The sequence below is a fragment of the Eretmochelys imbricata genome, chromosome 1 (assembly GCF_965152235.1).
Source record: "Eretmochelys imbricata isolate rEreImb1 chromosome 1, rEreImb1.hap1, whole genome shotgun sequence".
NCBI lineage: Eukaryota > Metazoa > Chordata > Testudines > Cheloniidae > Eretmochelys > Eretmochelys imbricata.
Window position 1 is genome coordinate 320359009 of NC_135572.1, and position 13601 is coordinate 320372609.

At 40.1% G+C, this 13601-nt stretch overlaps 1 protein-coding gene across 1 annotated transcript in view; it reads right to left on the minus strand.

Moving 5' to 3' along the window:
- The window catches only part of GRM8 (glutamate metabotropic receptor 8), a 456107-nt gene that overhangs the window by 235037 nt on the left and 207469 nt on the right, over positions 1-13601 (minus strand). The window contains exons 4-5 of the mRNA XM_077807845.1: positions 13119-13273; positions 12463-12600 (exon numbers count right to left, since the gene is read on the minus strand). Of these exons, the coding sequence (XP_077663971.1) occupies positions 12463-12600; positions 13119-13273 (293 nt within the window). The remainder of the gene's footprint in view (positions 1-12462; positions 12601-13118; positions 13274-13601) is intronic.

Sequence of the window (13601 nt, forward strand, 5' to 3'; positions counted from 1 at the left end):
AAAAGGACCTAGGGGTGACAGTGGACGAGAAGCTGGATATGAGTCAGCAGTGTGCCCTTGTTACCAAGAAGGCCAATGGCATTTTGGGATGTATAAGTAGGGGCATAGCGAGCAGATCGAGGGACGTGATCGTCCCCCTCTATTCGACATTGGTGAGGCCTCATCTGGAGTACTGTGTCCAGTTTTGGGCCCCACACTACAAGAAGGATGTGGATAAATTGGAGAGAGTCCAGCGAAGGGCAACAAAAATGATTAGGGGTCTAGAACACATGACTTATGAGGAGAGGCTGAGGGAGCTGGGATTGTTTAGCCTGCAGAAGAGAAGAATGAGGGGGGATTTGATAGCTGCTTTCAACTACCTGAAAGGGGGTTCCAAAGAGGATGGCTCTAGACTGTTCTCAATGGTAGCAGATGACAGAACGAGGAGTAATGGCCTCAAGTTGCAGTGGGGGAGGTTTAGATTGGATATTAGGAAAAACTTTTTCACTAAGAGGGTGGTGAAACACTGGAATGCGTTGCCTAGGGAGGTGGTGGAATCTCCTTCCTTGGAAGTTTTTAAGGTCAGGCTTGACAAAGCCCTGGCTGGGATGATTTAACTGGGAATTGGTCCTGCTTCGAGCAGGGGGTTGGACTAGATGACCTTCAGGGGTCCCTTCCAACCCTGATATTCTATGATTCTATGATTCTAAGACTGATTGGGGAAATGACAATAGTCTTTATGTACATAAAGAGGAGGGTGAGACATTGTTCTCCTTAACCACTGAGGACAGGACAAGAAGAAATGAGCTTCAATTGCAGCTAGGGAGATTTAGGTTAGACATTAGGAAGTTCTATGATTCTATGCACACTGTCCCACTAATTTTAATGGGACTGCTCATGCAGTAAAGTGCTACTCATACTGAGGGTTAGAAAACTTGTATTACTGTTTACAAAGGACCACTGTGAAACCTTCACCCTCAGGGGTGAGTAATAATTCATCATTTCAGTCTCATTGAAGTCTGTACTAAATATTATTACAAGTGTAATTTAAATATGGATATTCTTTGGATATCAGTGGTGTCTAAAATGAAACATAAATCTGAATATGGAAAAATGTTTGTTTTCAAAATGTCAAGAAAAATAGGTAATAAGAAGCTTAAAGAATTATCTTTTTTCTTTAGTGAATCATGTTTTAGAGTAGTTGACATCCTGCAAGTAAAAAAATGATTAATAAAGAAAATGTTGTACAATATGAAGTTTCTTAGATGTGCCTCAAATATTTATGGTGTAATTGAATCTGTAACTTAATTTATATGTGAAATGCCTTGGTTTTCTTTATAGTTACATAAGGGGAACTGAGAAAGACCAAGCTGCTTTTTCCTGTATCTATTACTAAAATTGCATTGACAGATTTGAATATGTATCTTGAATCATCTCATACTGCCAGAATATTAAGAAAATATTACTCTACAAAGGTTGAACAGAATATTAAATGGCTTATTTTTCTCAGAACAGTTAGTCAATGGAATAATATAGGGCTAGTTGACAATCTGCCAGGAGTAAAGGACCAAGGACAAGTGTTCCACCACAAGAGCAGATCAAGGAGAGAATTGTGGCTCCTGACTTGTTCCAGAAGAGAAGTAATCTGCTATTGAACTATACCTAGTAGATTACTTCCCCTGCCACACTGGTTCAGGTTGCACTGCTGGCATGTTGGCGGGCACCAGAGCCAGGGTTCCACCCAGTCTCTGTGTCCCAATGCCTACTTGTGCAGAATGGAGAGTAGTAGCCCCCGGAGGCTGCTCTCCCCACCATTCTGGAACCTTCCAAGTACATAGTCCTTTAGGGAAGTAGGACAGTAAGACACTCCCAAGTGCAGATGTCTAAGACATGGAACAATTGTGGCCTTTATGCCAGATACTGGAAAATACGTAGATAATGATCATTTTCAGAGACTTTCATTGCCTTTTAGTCTATGTTTCATGTTGCTATATGCTGCGGTTTAGTGGAACAAGCACTGGAGTGGGGGTCAAAAGCCCTGGCTTATAGTCCCAGCTCAGCTACTGGCCTGCAAGTCACTTTACCTATCTGGGCCTCAGTTTCCCCATCTGTAAAATGGGGAGAATAATACCTCCTTTGTCAAATGCTTTGAGATCTATTGATGAAAAGAGGCAGGCATCCTACGACTGTATGATTAACCCTTATTCTAAGGGTGTAGCTAGTGAAGGTGGGTGGTATGTCATGAATACATAATAAACATAATATTTTATATATAGACTGGAACCTGGAATTCTTGGACAATACCATGTAAATAAATGAAATTAAATAGTATAACAGTTTACCAGTTCCTCTCATGTGGCTAGATTGTGATCCTGACTACATACCCCCACAGAGGAGAAATACAGAGTAAGAATCTTCCTTAAACCTTACAGATATTGTTACCTTGGGTTTCTCAGAACGCAAAGCAGTGGTAACTTAACTGTTTCTTTCCAGGCAGCATCAGGAATAAATCAATGGGGGGCACAGCTCAGCTGTCTGATAAATAACTGATACAAACCAGAAGTGCTTTCATCTAAAACTACTTTTTTATTAGATCTCACGCACACATGTTGTCACAGTAGGGTTAGAGCATTTCAAAACTTTTATAGTTACCCAAAGTTAAAAAATGGTTCCAAGGGATCAGCAGCCAGGCTTCTGGAGGGCCCTGCCTTCTGTTTAGCTGCTGGGGAACTTAGCTATCAAATCCTTGCCCAAAGAAAGCTTCCTTGGGCTGCTCCAAAGCATATTATTTCACCTAATCTTTTATAGCTAACTTCAAACAAAGCACAAAACCTGTAGTGACCCCTAGGGGGTCACCAATTCTCCTAATTTTAGCAAAACTACTCATCTCTTATCATCAAAATATTTCTAGTCATAACAACGTGTCAGGGTACTTAAAACCAAGGTTGCTATTCACTCGCTCTCTTCCATACTGTTAACTTTCTGTTCCATCTTCCCATTATGATTAATAAACTGCAAGTATGCAGCTGTCAGACCTTGCCTCACAAAGTCCTAAGATTTTCCTAGCTATGTGATGTTTGTTTTTTCAGCTGGCAGTGGCTGAACATACAAAATGGCTGACTGCAGTACTGTCAAATTCTGGAGTACGTGCAGGAATGTCAAATTCTGGGGTAACAGAAGGTCTACACTGCAATAACACACCTGTGGCTGGCCCATGTCAGCTGATTCAGGCTCACAGGGCTCAGGCTGGAGCCTGGGCTCTGGGATCCCGGGCCCCAATGTCTACACTGCAATAGCCCCACAGCCTGAGCCTCATGAGTCTGAGTCATCTGACACAGGCCAGCCTCAGGTGTTTTATTGCAATACAGACATACCTTATGTGCACCTTGGGTCCAGGCATGAAGGAGTAAATTATAGTTATTCCAGAGGGGTGGGTAGAAAGTATGTGAGGATGGGTTAGGAATGGTCTGGGCCTGGGGCTCCTTCCCTCCTATTAGCACCTTGTCAGTGTAGCTGAGAGCATACTGCAGGTGAGGGAGCAATTTACTACTTACCCCCAGGAACAAGGAGTGAGAAAGGGAGGCGTTGTGAGATGTGTCTGAATTACAATGCTTCCCAGGGCTATGCCTGAGATGTTACACTTACAGCCTTTGCTCAGCGCTGTGCTTAAAGTAACAATTGGCCCAGCTTTCACCAGTCTTGCAGACCATCTCTGAAGAGTACAGCTGTCTTTATGAAGCACTGTATACATACATGTTCCAAGTATTCAAGCCACAATTTGTCAGTAAGAATATCAGTTTTAAATGGGTAGGATCAGCTGTTTTCCAAATGCTTGTGTAATGGGGCATGGCTCATAACAGAGGGGGAAATTACAAATCTAAAAATGATACTTTTACTGACAAACAGGCTTGAATTCTTGATCCTGAATACAAATTACACAGAAACAAACAGCAACCCTTTGTTTTGTTTTAACATATTATAATAAGCAACTTTTTGAACTGTTATTTGTAACTGTTTCTGAGGCTTGAATACTGTGTCTTACAATGAATATATATTGGACCAAAGCTAGGCAACCTTTTTCCAACTAGCCCCATGCACTATAGTGCCAAAAAGGAGGCCAGTAAAGTGTGGGCTGAATACTGAGAGGTGAGGTCCATGACAGCTGTAAATGTTCAACATTTCTCAGGGCATCATGTTGTACTTAACTCACACTAGCTGTCCCCAGTATTAAATACTACTCAACATGGGTAAGGTTTGCACATTCATGCTTAGGATTTGCCACTCAGAGCAGAGGTTTGATGGTGTACTATTTGTGACTGACTTTGTGTCAAATACGCATTTACAGTGGAACAAGTATGTTCTAATTTAATATGGTATATTTCAATGCATTCTATTCTATTAAGGCTTTTACAGAAGAAAGATGATGAAAACCTATGTGTCTGAATTCTGCTGTTTAACTCCCCACCATCATGAGAGAAAACCAGCTAAACAAACATTCTGATCTGAAATGGGGCACAGGGAGTCCACATTACAATCCTTTTTTTTATTTTGACAGAATGCCACGTTCTTAAATGTCAGCCTTCACAGTTGGACAGCAACTTTTCATCTGGAGTTTACTGCCCAGGCTTCTGAAATTGGGAGCCAGACAACATCTGCCAACCTGGTGAATTTATGACCCAAAATATAATGCAGTAAACAGATTAGGCTCTAATTAGATTATCAGAAGGGTTGGCAGGGCCACCTGGGACATGATCTGTTGTAGAAAAGGCAAAGTTAAATGCTCTCCAGCTCTATAAATTACTTAAGGACATATTTTACATTAGTCATTTGATTTAGTGTTACATTAGACAGCATGGGACCTCTGCACTGTAAGTGCCTCTGTCTAACACCTATTTTTTTTAAGAAGTCTGAGATAATATCAAAACTAGAGTAGCGGGCAGTTCAGATGAATCCAACAAATACGCCAAATAGCCCCCCAAATCCTGCTTATTGTGATACAGTGATAGCTATGACGACTATAATTTAGTATTACTTCACAGCACACAAAGGTGCAACAGACATTTTTCAGAGCAATACAGAAAGAGTGGTCCTATCCACAAAGAACTTACAAGCTGAATGTCAGACATGATACCCAAGAGGATGACAAAGAATAGCAGAGGAGGAGGAGTAAGGGCAGATACAAAAAATGATCATATTAGCCAGGCACAGAGTGAAGTCAGGCAAAGCAGGGAAGCCTGTGCACCATCCTTCTGTATGCCAGAAAGCTGAGAGGGAGAACCTCCTGAGCCATAATGCCTCTTGGGCAAGACCACTGTGCAAGTTACAGACAATGTAGTCCTCCCTGAGCGACTATATGGTGCTTTTCACATCCTGGGTGGTTTTCATTCCATTGAAAAGCATACTTAAGAAGAGTACATTAAATAGGATTGGGACTATTACCCAAGTTAAATAGGCAGCAACTGTGCACTAAGAACGTTTACATTCTGTTAGTGAACTTTATAATGTGTCCTACAAATTTCTCAGATCATGGTTCAGGACTGTGATACCAATGAGTAAATCTGTTTCTTTTCCCTTAATATTTTCAGCTTGCAATTGCGTTCAACTAGAACTTAGTTAAAAGCAAGGAGAATTTAACTAATGCATGTCTAAAGTTCACAAATATGCAATAAATAGATTTAAAATCTGTTATACTACACTGTGAATTTTCAGTGAAACAAATAACCCAGTTTGATAGAGCAAATTCAAATTTGCCTAATTTGCACAGGTCTCTATATGCTTCTGGAATCTTTTCTCCCATCTCTATTTTTAGCAGTGCAGTCAGTCATTATAGGTATTTAAAGGCTGATTAGGTTTGCAGAATAGTTAAACAAAATGCTAACCAGAAACAGAAAGATATTTCTTCTCTAACAGTAAAAGGTATGCATGAAAGAACCCTTTTAATTAACATTGCTGTTGAGACATGTTTTAGAGAACCAGATTTCTCTATTCAAAAAGACGTAAAGTACTATGTTAAATGCAGGCCTGGAAGGGACATTATGAGGCAAATTCAGACCTTGAATCTCAATGGAGTTGCAACCTCTTATGTCATGTATGAATTTGGCTCTACAATTTGATCCATTGAAACATAATACACTGCCCTTTACGTTAGCCTACATTAAATTGCTGGATATATGTACTAATGGTTTCAGTTAAAGTAATAACCTTGACAAACTTCTCTCCATCCCTAGAACTCCATCAAGTCTAAACATCAATTTCAGTTAACCCCAATCCCTTACCTCAGCCCTTTCAACCTTTAATGGTAGTATCCTCTGCTGTTGCACTTCACATCTTCCTCATTAGTGACTCCAGGGCAACCAACCCTGAGCATTCAAAAATCACGAGACAGGTCCCCCAAAATCATGAGACTGGATTCAAAATGGTAAGATTAAAAATAATAAAATTTGGATCTTTTTATTGCCTTCTGGGTTTGGGTCCTTTAAATTCATGTTTTCAAGCTTCAGCAGCCACCATGGCAGTTAGAAACTTTTTTTTTAAATGAAAGCTGAGATTTTCAAGTAATAACATGACTCCAGGAGCTGAGGTTTTAAGCAAAATTTCAAATTTCATGACACTTAACATTAAATTGCCAACATCAGACACCTCACAATACACATTGCTCCCAAGTTATCCTAAGTCTTCAGTTACCTGGAATTTCTCCATAAACTTGTCGCCTTCCAGGTATTTCGGTTGGAAAAGCTCCAGATTGTAGTATTCAAAAGTGGGGCAAGAGGCCCATTACCTCTGCCACTTTCTGCTACTGTTGTGGGGAGGCACAAAGCTTTCCTCCTGAAGGATGTGGGTGAGAGGAGGGTCTCAAAGCCTCTCTACCCTAAAAAAGATAACCTGTTTAAAGTTACATTTTGAGATCTATCAGTTAGCCAACTTTTAATCCATTTAATGGGTCCCCTGTTAATTTTATTAACATCTATTTAGCATTCAATCTATTTAGAATAAAAAAGAAAAGGGTAAGAGGTAACTTTATTGCAGTCTACAAGTACCTACGTTGGGAAGTTCTGTGACGTGTGCTACACCAAAGGTGAGACTAGATGATCACAATGGTCCTTTCTGGCCATATAATCTATGAGCTTATTGGGTCTCTCTCTAGAAGGTAGGTTCTCTAATCCTTTTATCATTCTCGTGGCTCTTCTCTGAACCCTTTCCAATTTATCAACATCCTTCTTGAATTGTGGACACCAGAACTGGACATAATATTCTAACATCAGTCACACCAGTGCCAAACACAGAGGTAAAATAACCTCTCTACTCCTTGAGATCCCCCTGTTTTTGCATCCAAGGATCGCATTAGCCCTTTTGGCCTCAGCATTGCACTGGAAGGTTACGTTCAGCTGATTATATACCACAACATTCAGAGTGATTGCTTCCCAGGATAGAGTCCACCATCCTGTAAGTGCAGCCTATATTATTTGTTCCTAGATGTATACATTTACATTTAGCCATATTGAAATGCATATTGTTTGCTTGCACCCAGTTTACCAAGCAATCCAGATCGCTCTGTTTCAGTGACCTATCTTCTTTATTATTTACCACTCCCCAATTTTTATGTCATCTGTGAACTTTCAGTGATGATTTAATTTTTCTACCAGGTAATTGATAAAAATGTTAAATAGTGTAGGGCCTAGAACTAGTCCCTATGGGATCTTGCTAGATAAGATTCCCCATTTACAGTTACATTTTAGGACCAGTCCATTAGCCAGCTTTTATTCCATTTAACGTGTGCCAGGTTAACTTTATATCTTTCCAGGTTTTTAATCAAAATATAATGTGGTACCAAGTCAAATGCCTTACTGAAATTTAAGTATATTACAACAACATTATTACCTTTATCGACCAAACTAGTAATCTCAGCAAAAAAAAAGATGTCAAGTTAGTTTGACAGAATCTATTTTCCATAAACCTATGTTGACTGGTATTCATTATATTATCCTCCTTTTATTCTTTATTAATTGATTCCCATATCAGCCTCTCCATTATCTTGCCCAAGATCAGTTTCAGACAGACAGGGCTATAATTTTCCAGGCCATCCCATTTATACTTTTTAAATATTGGCACAACATTTGATTTTTTCCTGTCTTCTGGAACAACCCCAGTGTTCCAATACTTCTTAAAAATCAACATTAATGGTCCAGACAGTTCCTCAGCCAGCTCTTTTACAACTCTTCGATGCCAGTTATCCAGTCTTGCTTATTTAAAAGTGCTAATTTTAGTGGCTGCTGTTTAATATTGTCTTGAGAAACTAGTGAAATGGAAATAATGTTATCATATAATGTGACCATATCATCTGTTTTTTTTTCCAAACACAAAACAGAAATATTAATTGATCACTTCTGTCTTTTGTGCATTAGTATTGATAATGATAGAGGAGCTTTCCCTCATTCCACCCTCGCAAATTAAGTCTCCTATGTGCAGGAGAAACAGCTGCCAAGCTTCTCTGACAGAATCGTCCCTTCCAAAATATTGACTTGCTAGGAAGGAAAAGCTCTGCTGCCTTAATGAATATGCAAAATGGTCTCCAGATAGCCTTCATGTGTGGGTCAAAACTGTGAATTGCACCACTCCTGCACATTAAATTACAGCAACAGAGAGAACCATCTTTATGCATGATTTTTCCTTCTTTCAATGAAAGGATTTACGGATAATTTTGTAATTATTGTTCCATCCATGCTAAGTTAATGGTCTGATCTGATAACTTTTTATTCCAGGAAGGTTTTCACAAGAACAACCTCATATCCTTCAATATACCATTCTAGTCACTATCACTTGATTCATACATACAAACACTCAGAGTCCTGTTGCTAAAGTTAACAGCAAGAAAAAATAAATATTTTTTGCAGTATCGAGGTCAGGGATCGGCAACCTTTGGCACGAGGCCCTCCAGGGTAAGCCCCCTGGAGGGCAGGGCCGGTTTGTTTACTTGCTGCGTCTGCAGGTTTGGCCGATCGCAGCCCCCACTGGCTGCGGTTCGCTGCTCCAGGCCAATGGGGGCTGCGGGAAGCAGCGTGCAAAAGGTTGCCAATCCCTGATCTCGGAGAATGATTGCTGAATGTGAGTTGGCCAAAAAAGGGCAGTATATTATCAGGAAAACTTGAAAGGAAAACTCCACTAATTTCACTCAGCTCAGAAGCCTAAAATGTTTAAAAGGTAAGAAAGCAATAACAAACATGTCTAAATAGTGAAGTACAAAACAAAGGCTTGAAAACAAAGGCTGCTTTTTAAGAATGCAATTTTCATTAAACAGAGTATGATCTAGTGAACCATAACTATAATTAATAAGAATAATTAATATTGTTAGAGGCCTGAGGGAAGCACGAAGCACTCTGAGCGGTATATTGTCTCTTAAAATATCCTCTCTCTAGACCTGAATGGACATCTGATTTTTCAGTTTGCTGACAGTTCTAAAAAAAATCCACAATAATTTGTTTCGAGTCAAACTGAATCCAATTTTTTTGAATTTTCAGCAACTTGAAAAAAATATTTGACCCAAAATATTTTGTTCCCAGGCATTTAATGAAGGTCTACATTCACAAAATAGGAGAACAGGTGGTGAAGGAGGAGCCTCCTTCACCTTCTTATAACCTGTAGCACAGTAGTTAGGATGCTCACCTAGGAAATGAGACACCCAGCTCCAAATCTCCACTCTAGAGCAGGGATCTGAACCCTGTCTGAAATACTTCGCCCAGCTCTATATACCACTATTGTGATGTAGGGCAAATCCTGATCAGGAGAACTGTTCCAATGGTAGAAACCTGGTGAAACCAGTTTGTCTTTTTCTGGATTACAGTTGAGCTTTTTTCACTTTAAAGTGGTTTCTATTAACTTCATGGATCAAACTATTTGGATTAGATTGGCAGAGGCCTTGGTAGCAGACCGATGTAATAAAAATCTGAAGCCTTATTTGAATTCCATCCAGTTTCACTCACTCTAGAGGCATAGGTGCCGACTTCATGGGTGCTCTGGGGCTGGAGCACCGAGGGGGAAAAAAAAAGGCAGGTGCTGAGCACCCATTGCTGGCCCCAGCAATCAGCGCCTCTCCCTCCCTCCCAGCACATAGATCAGCTCAGAGGGGGAGGAGAGAGGGTGGGGCACACTTGGGTGAGGGGCAGAATGGGGCAGGAAGAGGCATGGCAGGCGTGCAGCAGAGGCGGGAAGAGGCAGGGCAGGGGTGGGGTCTTGAGGGAAGGGATGGAGTGGGGGCGGGGTCTGGGGCAGAGCAGGGTCAAGCACCCCCTGGCACATTAGAAAGTCCGCGTCTCTGTCTCTAGGTACTTCAGGCTATGAGCTGATAACAGGGCCACACCCCACGTGGGTTGTTAAAATAGTGTGGGAACATTTATTTCATTATTGGTGGAGAATATAGATGCTTCCCCTCAGAAGAACGAAGCACCCACATCTCTTAAAAGAGAGAATGAGCAAAGGCCTGATAACAAAACCATCTTCTGATGCTGATAAACTTGACAATTATCACCCTGCCAGTAAATTTCTTTGTCGAGGAAGATTATTGATTATTGTGTGGAAGCACCACTGGCTATATCTGGAGCCCTCAGATTTACTTGGCCCATCCCTTTGGCATTGGCATGGCACAGAGATTGGGCTAGTCCCTTTGGTGGATAGTAGACAGAGATCACATACGGACAGCCTACATTTGCAATATGGCAAACTGCAGCTGCATTTGCTTGTCTCAAATTTAAAGGGACAGCTAGCAGAAAAACAAGAGAGGAAAAGTTTCTATAGAAGACCAGTGTGAACATGCAATTGCAGACGCAATAGTTCCAAAGGGAAGAAACTGAAATCCTAACTTGGGGCTGAGGGAGGGAGGGACAAGGGATCTAAGTGAAAGCTATCCTAAGATTTTCAAAATTGAAGATTTGCAAAAGTTGTATTCATACATTTTCCTTTGATATTCTGATTCTAAAATCAATGTCCTTGGTTAGGACATTAGCAGCTTTTATTGCTTTAACGTTACCACCATTGTATCAGAACACACTTGACCATGAGGCATTGTTAACACATCTCTGGACCTGAAAAGGCCGAGATGAAGTCATGCTTCAGACACTCTATTATTTAGTCTCTGAGAGGAACTAGAATATAGTAATGCACTATGATTCATTGCCTCAAGGGCTCTCTTATGGGGGGTAACACAAGATTCTAGTCTATCATACTTTTTTTGCATTGTGCATGGGAGGCCATAATGAGAGAATGAAATAGTGTGTGCTGCAGTGCCACCAGGAAGCTCTTCTGTGATTCATCAGATCCAGATGGACTGGTCATTCAGCAGTCCCAGTGTCTGGCCAAAGAGGAGATTTCTGCTCCTTCATATGCATAACCAGGAGTTATAACTAAATGTCCCTAGTCTAGGGGCCCGGTTAGATCTTTTTCTGTTTCAGGATGCGCAGACAATATTGGTGTCCAAGAATACTTCATTCCACCTTTTGCTTAGCAAAGAGGCTCTCACTTTTTCTGTTAGAATGCAGAATGTGAGGTTCCGTAGCAATAATTCACACATGGAGCACATTACAAGTGTGCTCCATAAACTGCACTGGCTCCCAATTTGTTTCCATTTGCAGTTGAAAGTGTTGATTTGAATTTATAAAGACATGTATAGCTTGTATCGTGTGCATCTCAGAGACCAACTCGTGGTGCTTCAAATTCATAAATGTGATGAGCTGGGACACCTGAGCTAACAGTCCCTGGTTAAAATTAGAACCATGCACTAGATGTATCAAGCTTTTTGTTCAGTGTTCACAAGAGTATGTCAGAAAATGACTATTTCCTTCCCACAGGGAGCTCTTTATTCAGTTCTTATTCAGTCCTTAAACACAGTATATAAACTGAGTAAGGACTTCAGGATCTGACCCAGAGTGAAGACGACAAGTAATCTCACTCATAGCTTACATGTGTCAAGAGTGAAAAGAACATCAGTTTTGTATTCATTTGCATATAGTTTGAAACAGTAGTTCAGTGAAAAATAAGACCTAGTCTGAACTTCAGTCCAAATATTTACCCAAACCTGAACCATCTTTAGATGTGGATAAATTAAATACCCCCTTTTGCTCCCCAACAGGCCTCCTTTTGCCTTTGCTGAAACTCATCACATTTTCTTTGCAGGTGTAGCAATCGCTGTTGGCACAGTTTTCAAATCTTGTAAGTTCCACAGGGTAAAAGATATGGTACTCTCTTAAAGTGAGACATGCTATAAGGCTGTCTAACAAACATGTGACTAAAGCAACACCCTAATAAGAGTTTGCACCCTCCAGTATAGACAAGAAGGTATCAGAATTTATATTTCAAGGTGGAATGAGATTGGTATAAGAATACAGTGAAATTTGTCTTAAGCAACCTCTCAAGGGACAAAGCAAGTTCCTTACCAGTCTGTCTTGTAATAGATTACAAAGAATTTGAAGAAAGTATTTTATTCTAGTGTGTTACCTGTGCATTTCTTAATATTGCTGTTTCTTTTTCCATGTGATCCTAACTTGCATCCAAAATTCTCCTCCCAAAATTCTGCAAACCACACATTTCTTCGATTATTAGCCAGGGTGCGGCTCCGAAAATATCTATCAAATCCTAAAATTAAACAAAAAAGAAAAAAACGCATACAAATATGACACAGGATGCAGAAGAATACATTTACAAGTTTTTGGTGGATCTGTTTGGTTTGCATAACAAAAATGCAATGCATATCTCCATTGCATAGGGATATAAGCTACCTAGGTACAGATTTTTTTAAAGAATAAAGTGGTATTTGGGAATATAAAAATAACTACATTTGCTATTAATATTTGTTTTAGAAAGCTGTTCTTGAAACTGCTTTCTAAATTATTTCTGCAATTATTTGATGAAACCCAATCGATAAGGCTGCTGTGAAATACTACAGCTGAAAAAAATTCAATGCAGGTGGTCAATAAACCTGCCAATTCAACATCAATATACAGTAAAGGCCCGATCTTGCAAGGTGCCAAGTGCCCTCAATTCCCATGGAGGTCTGCATTGCATTCAATACCGCGTGAAGTAAATAGGAGATTCTCATCAACTAAATGTAAGTCTTAAAGTGTATCTTTTGTGTCATTACTATAAGTTCTTACCATCGATCGAAGCTCTTTTGGGCAGAATGGTGACTGCTCCTTCTGCAATCTCTTCCTGTTGGTAAACGGGTGAAATTTTTGACCCCCAACTATCTGAGCCAATCCAAAGAAAATGTCCAGTTTGATTAGTTTTTTTGGCTGCTTCTAATATTCGCCTACAAATAAACGAACGACTAATTAGATATAACGCATTTATCAAGAAATGTTACTGACTAGAGTCCCCCTGCAGCATTGGTTCTGGTTATACATAAATAGCCTGTCTTTAACCAATTGGTCAATTGTTCTGACAGTCTAAAGCATATTTCTCAAAAGACAGAGTTCAGCACTCGAGCTACAGTACGGTAAATATTAATTTGCCTCATCCTTACCCTTAAACATATTATTCTGTCTATCATTCTAATTTGCTTCATCTTTTTCCGTCCTCAAGTTACAATATACACCATCTTCATTCTTAGGAAGTTTGGGGTCTCTGTGGAGCAGTGG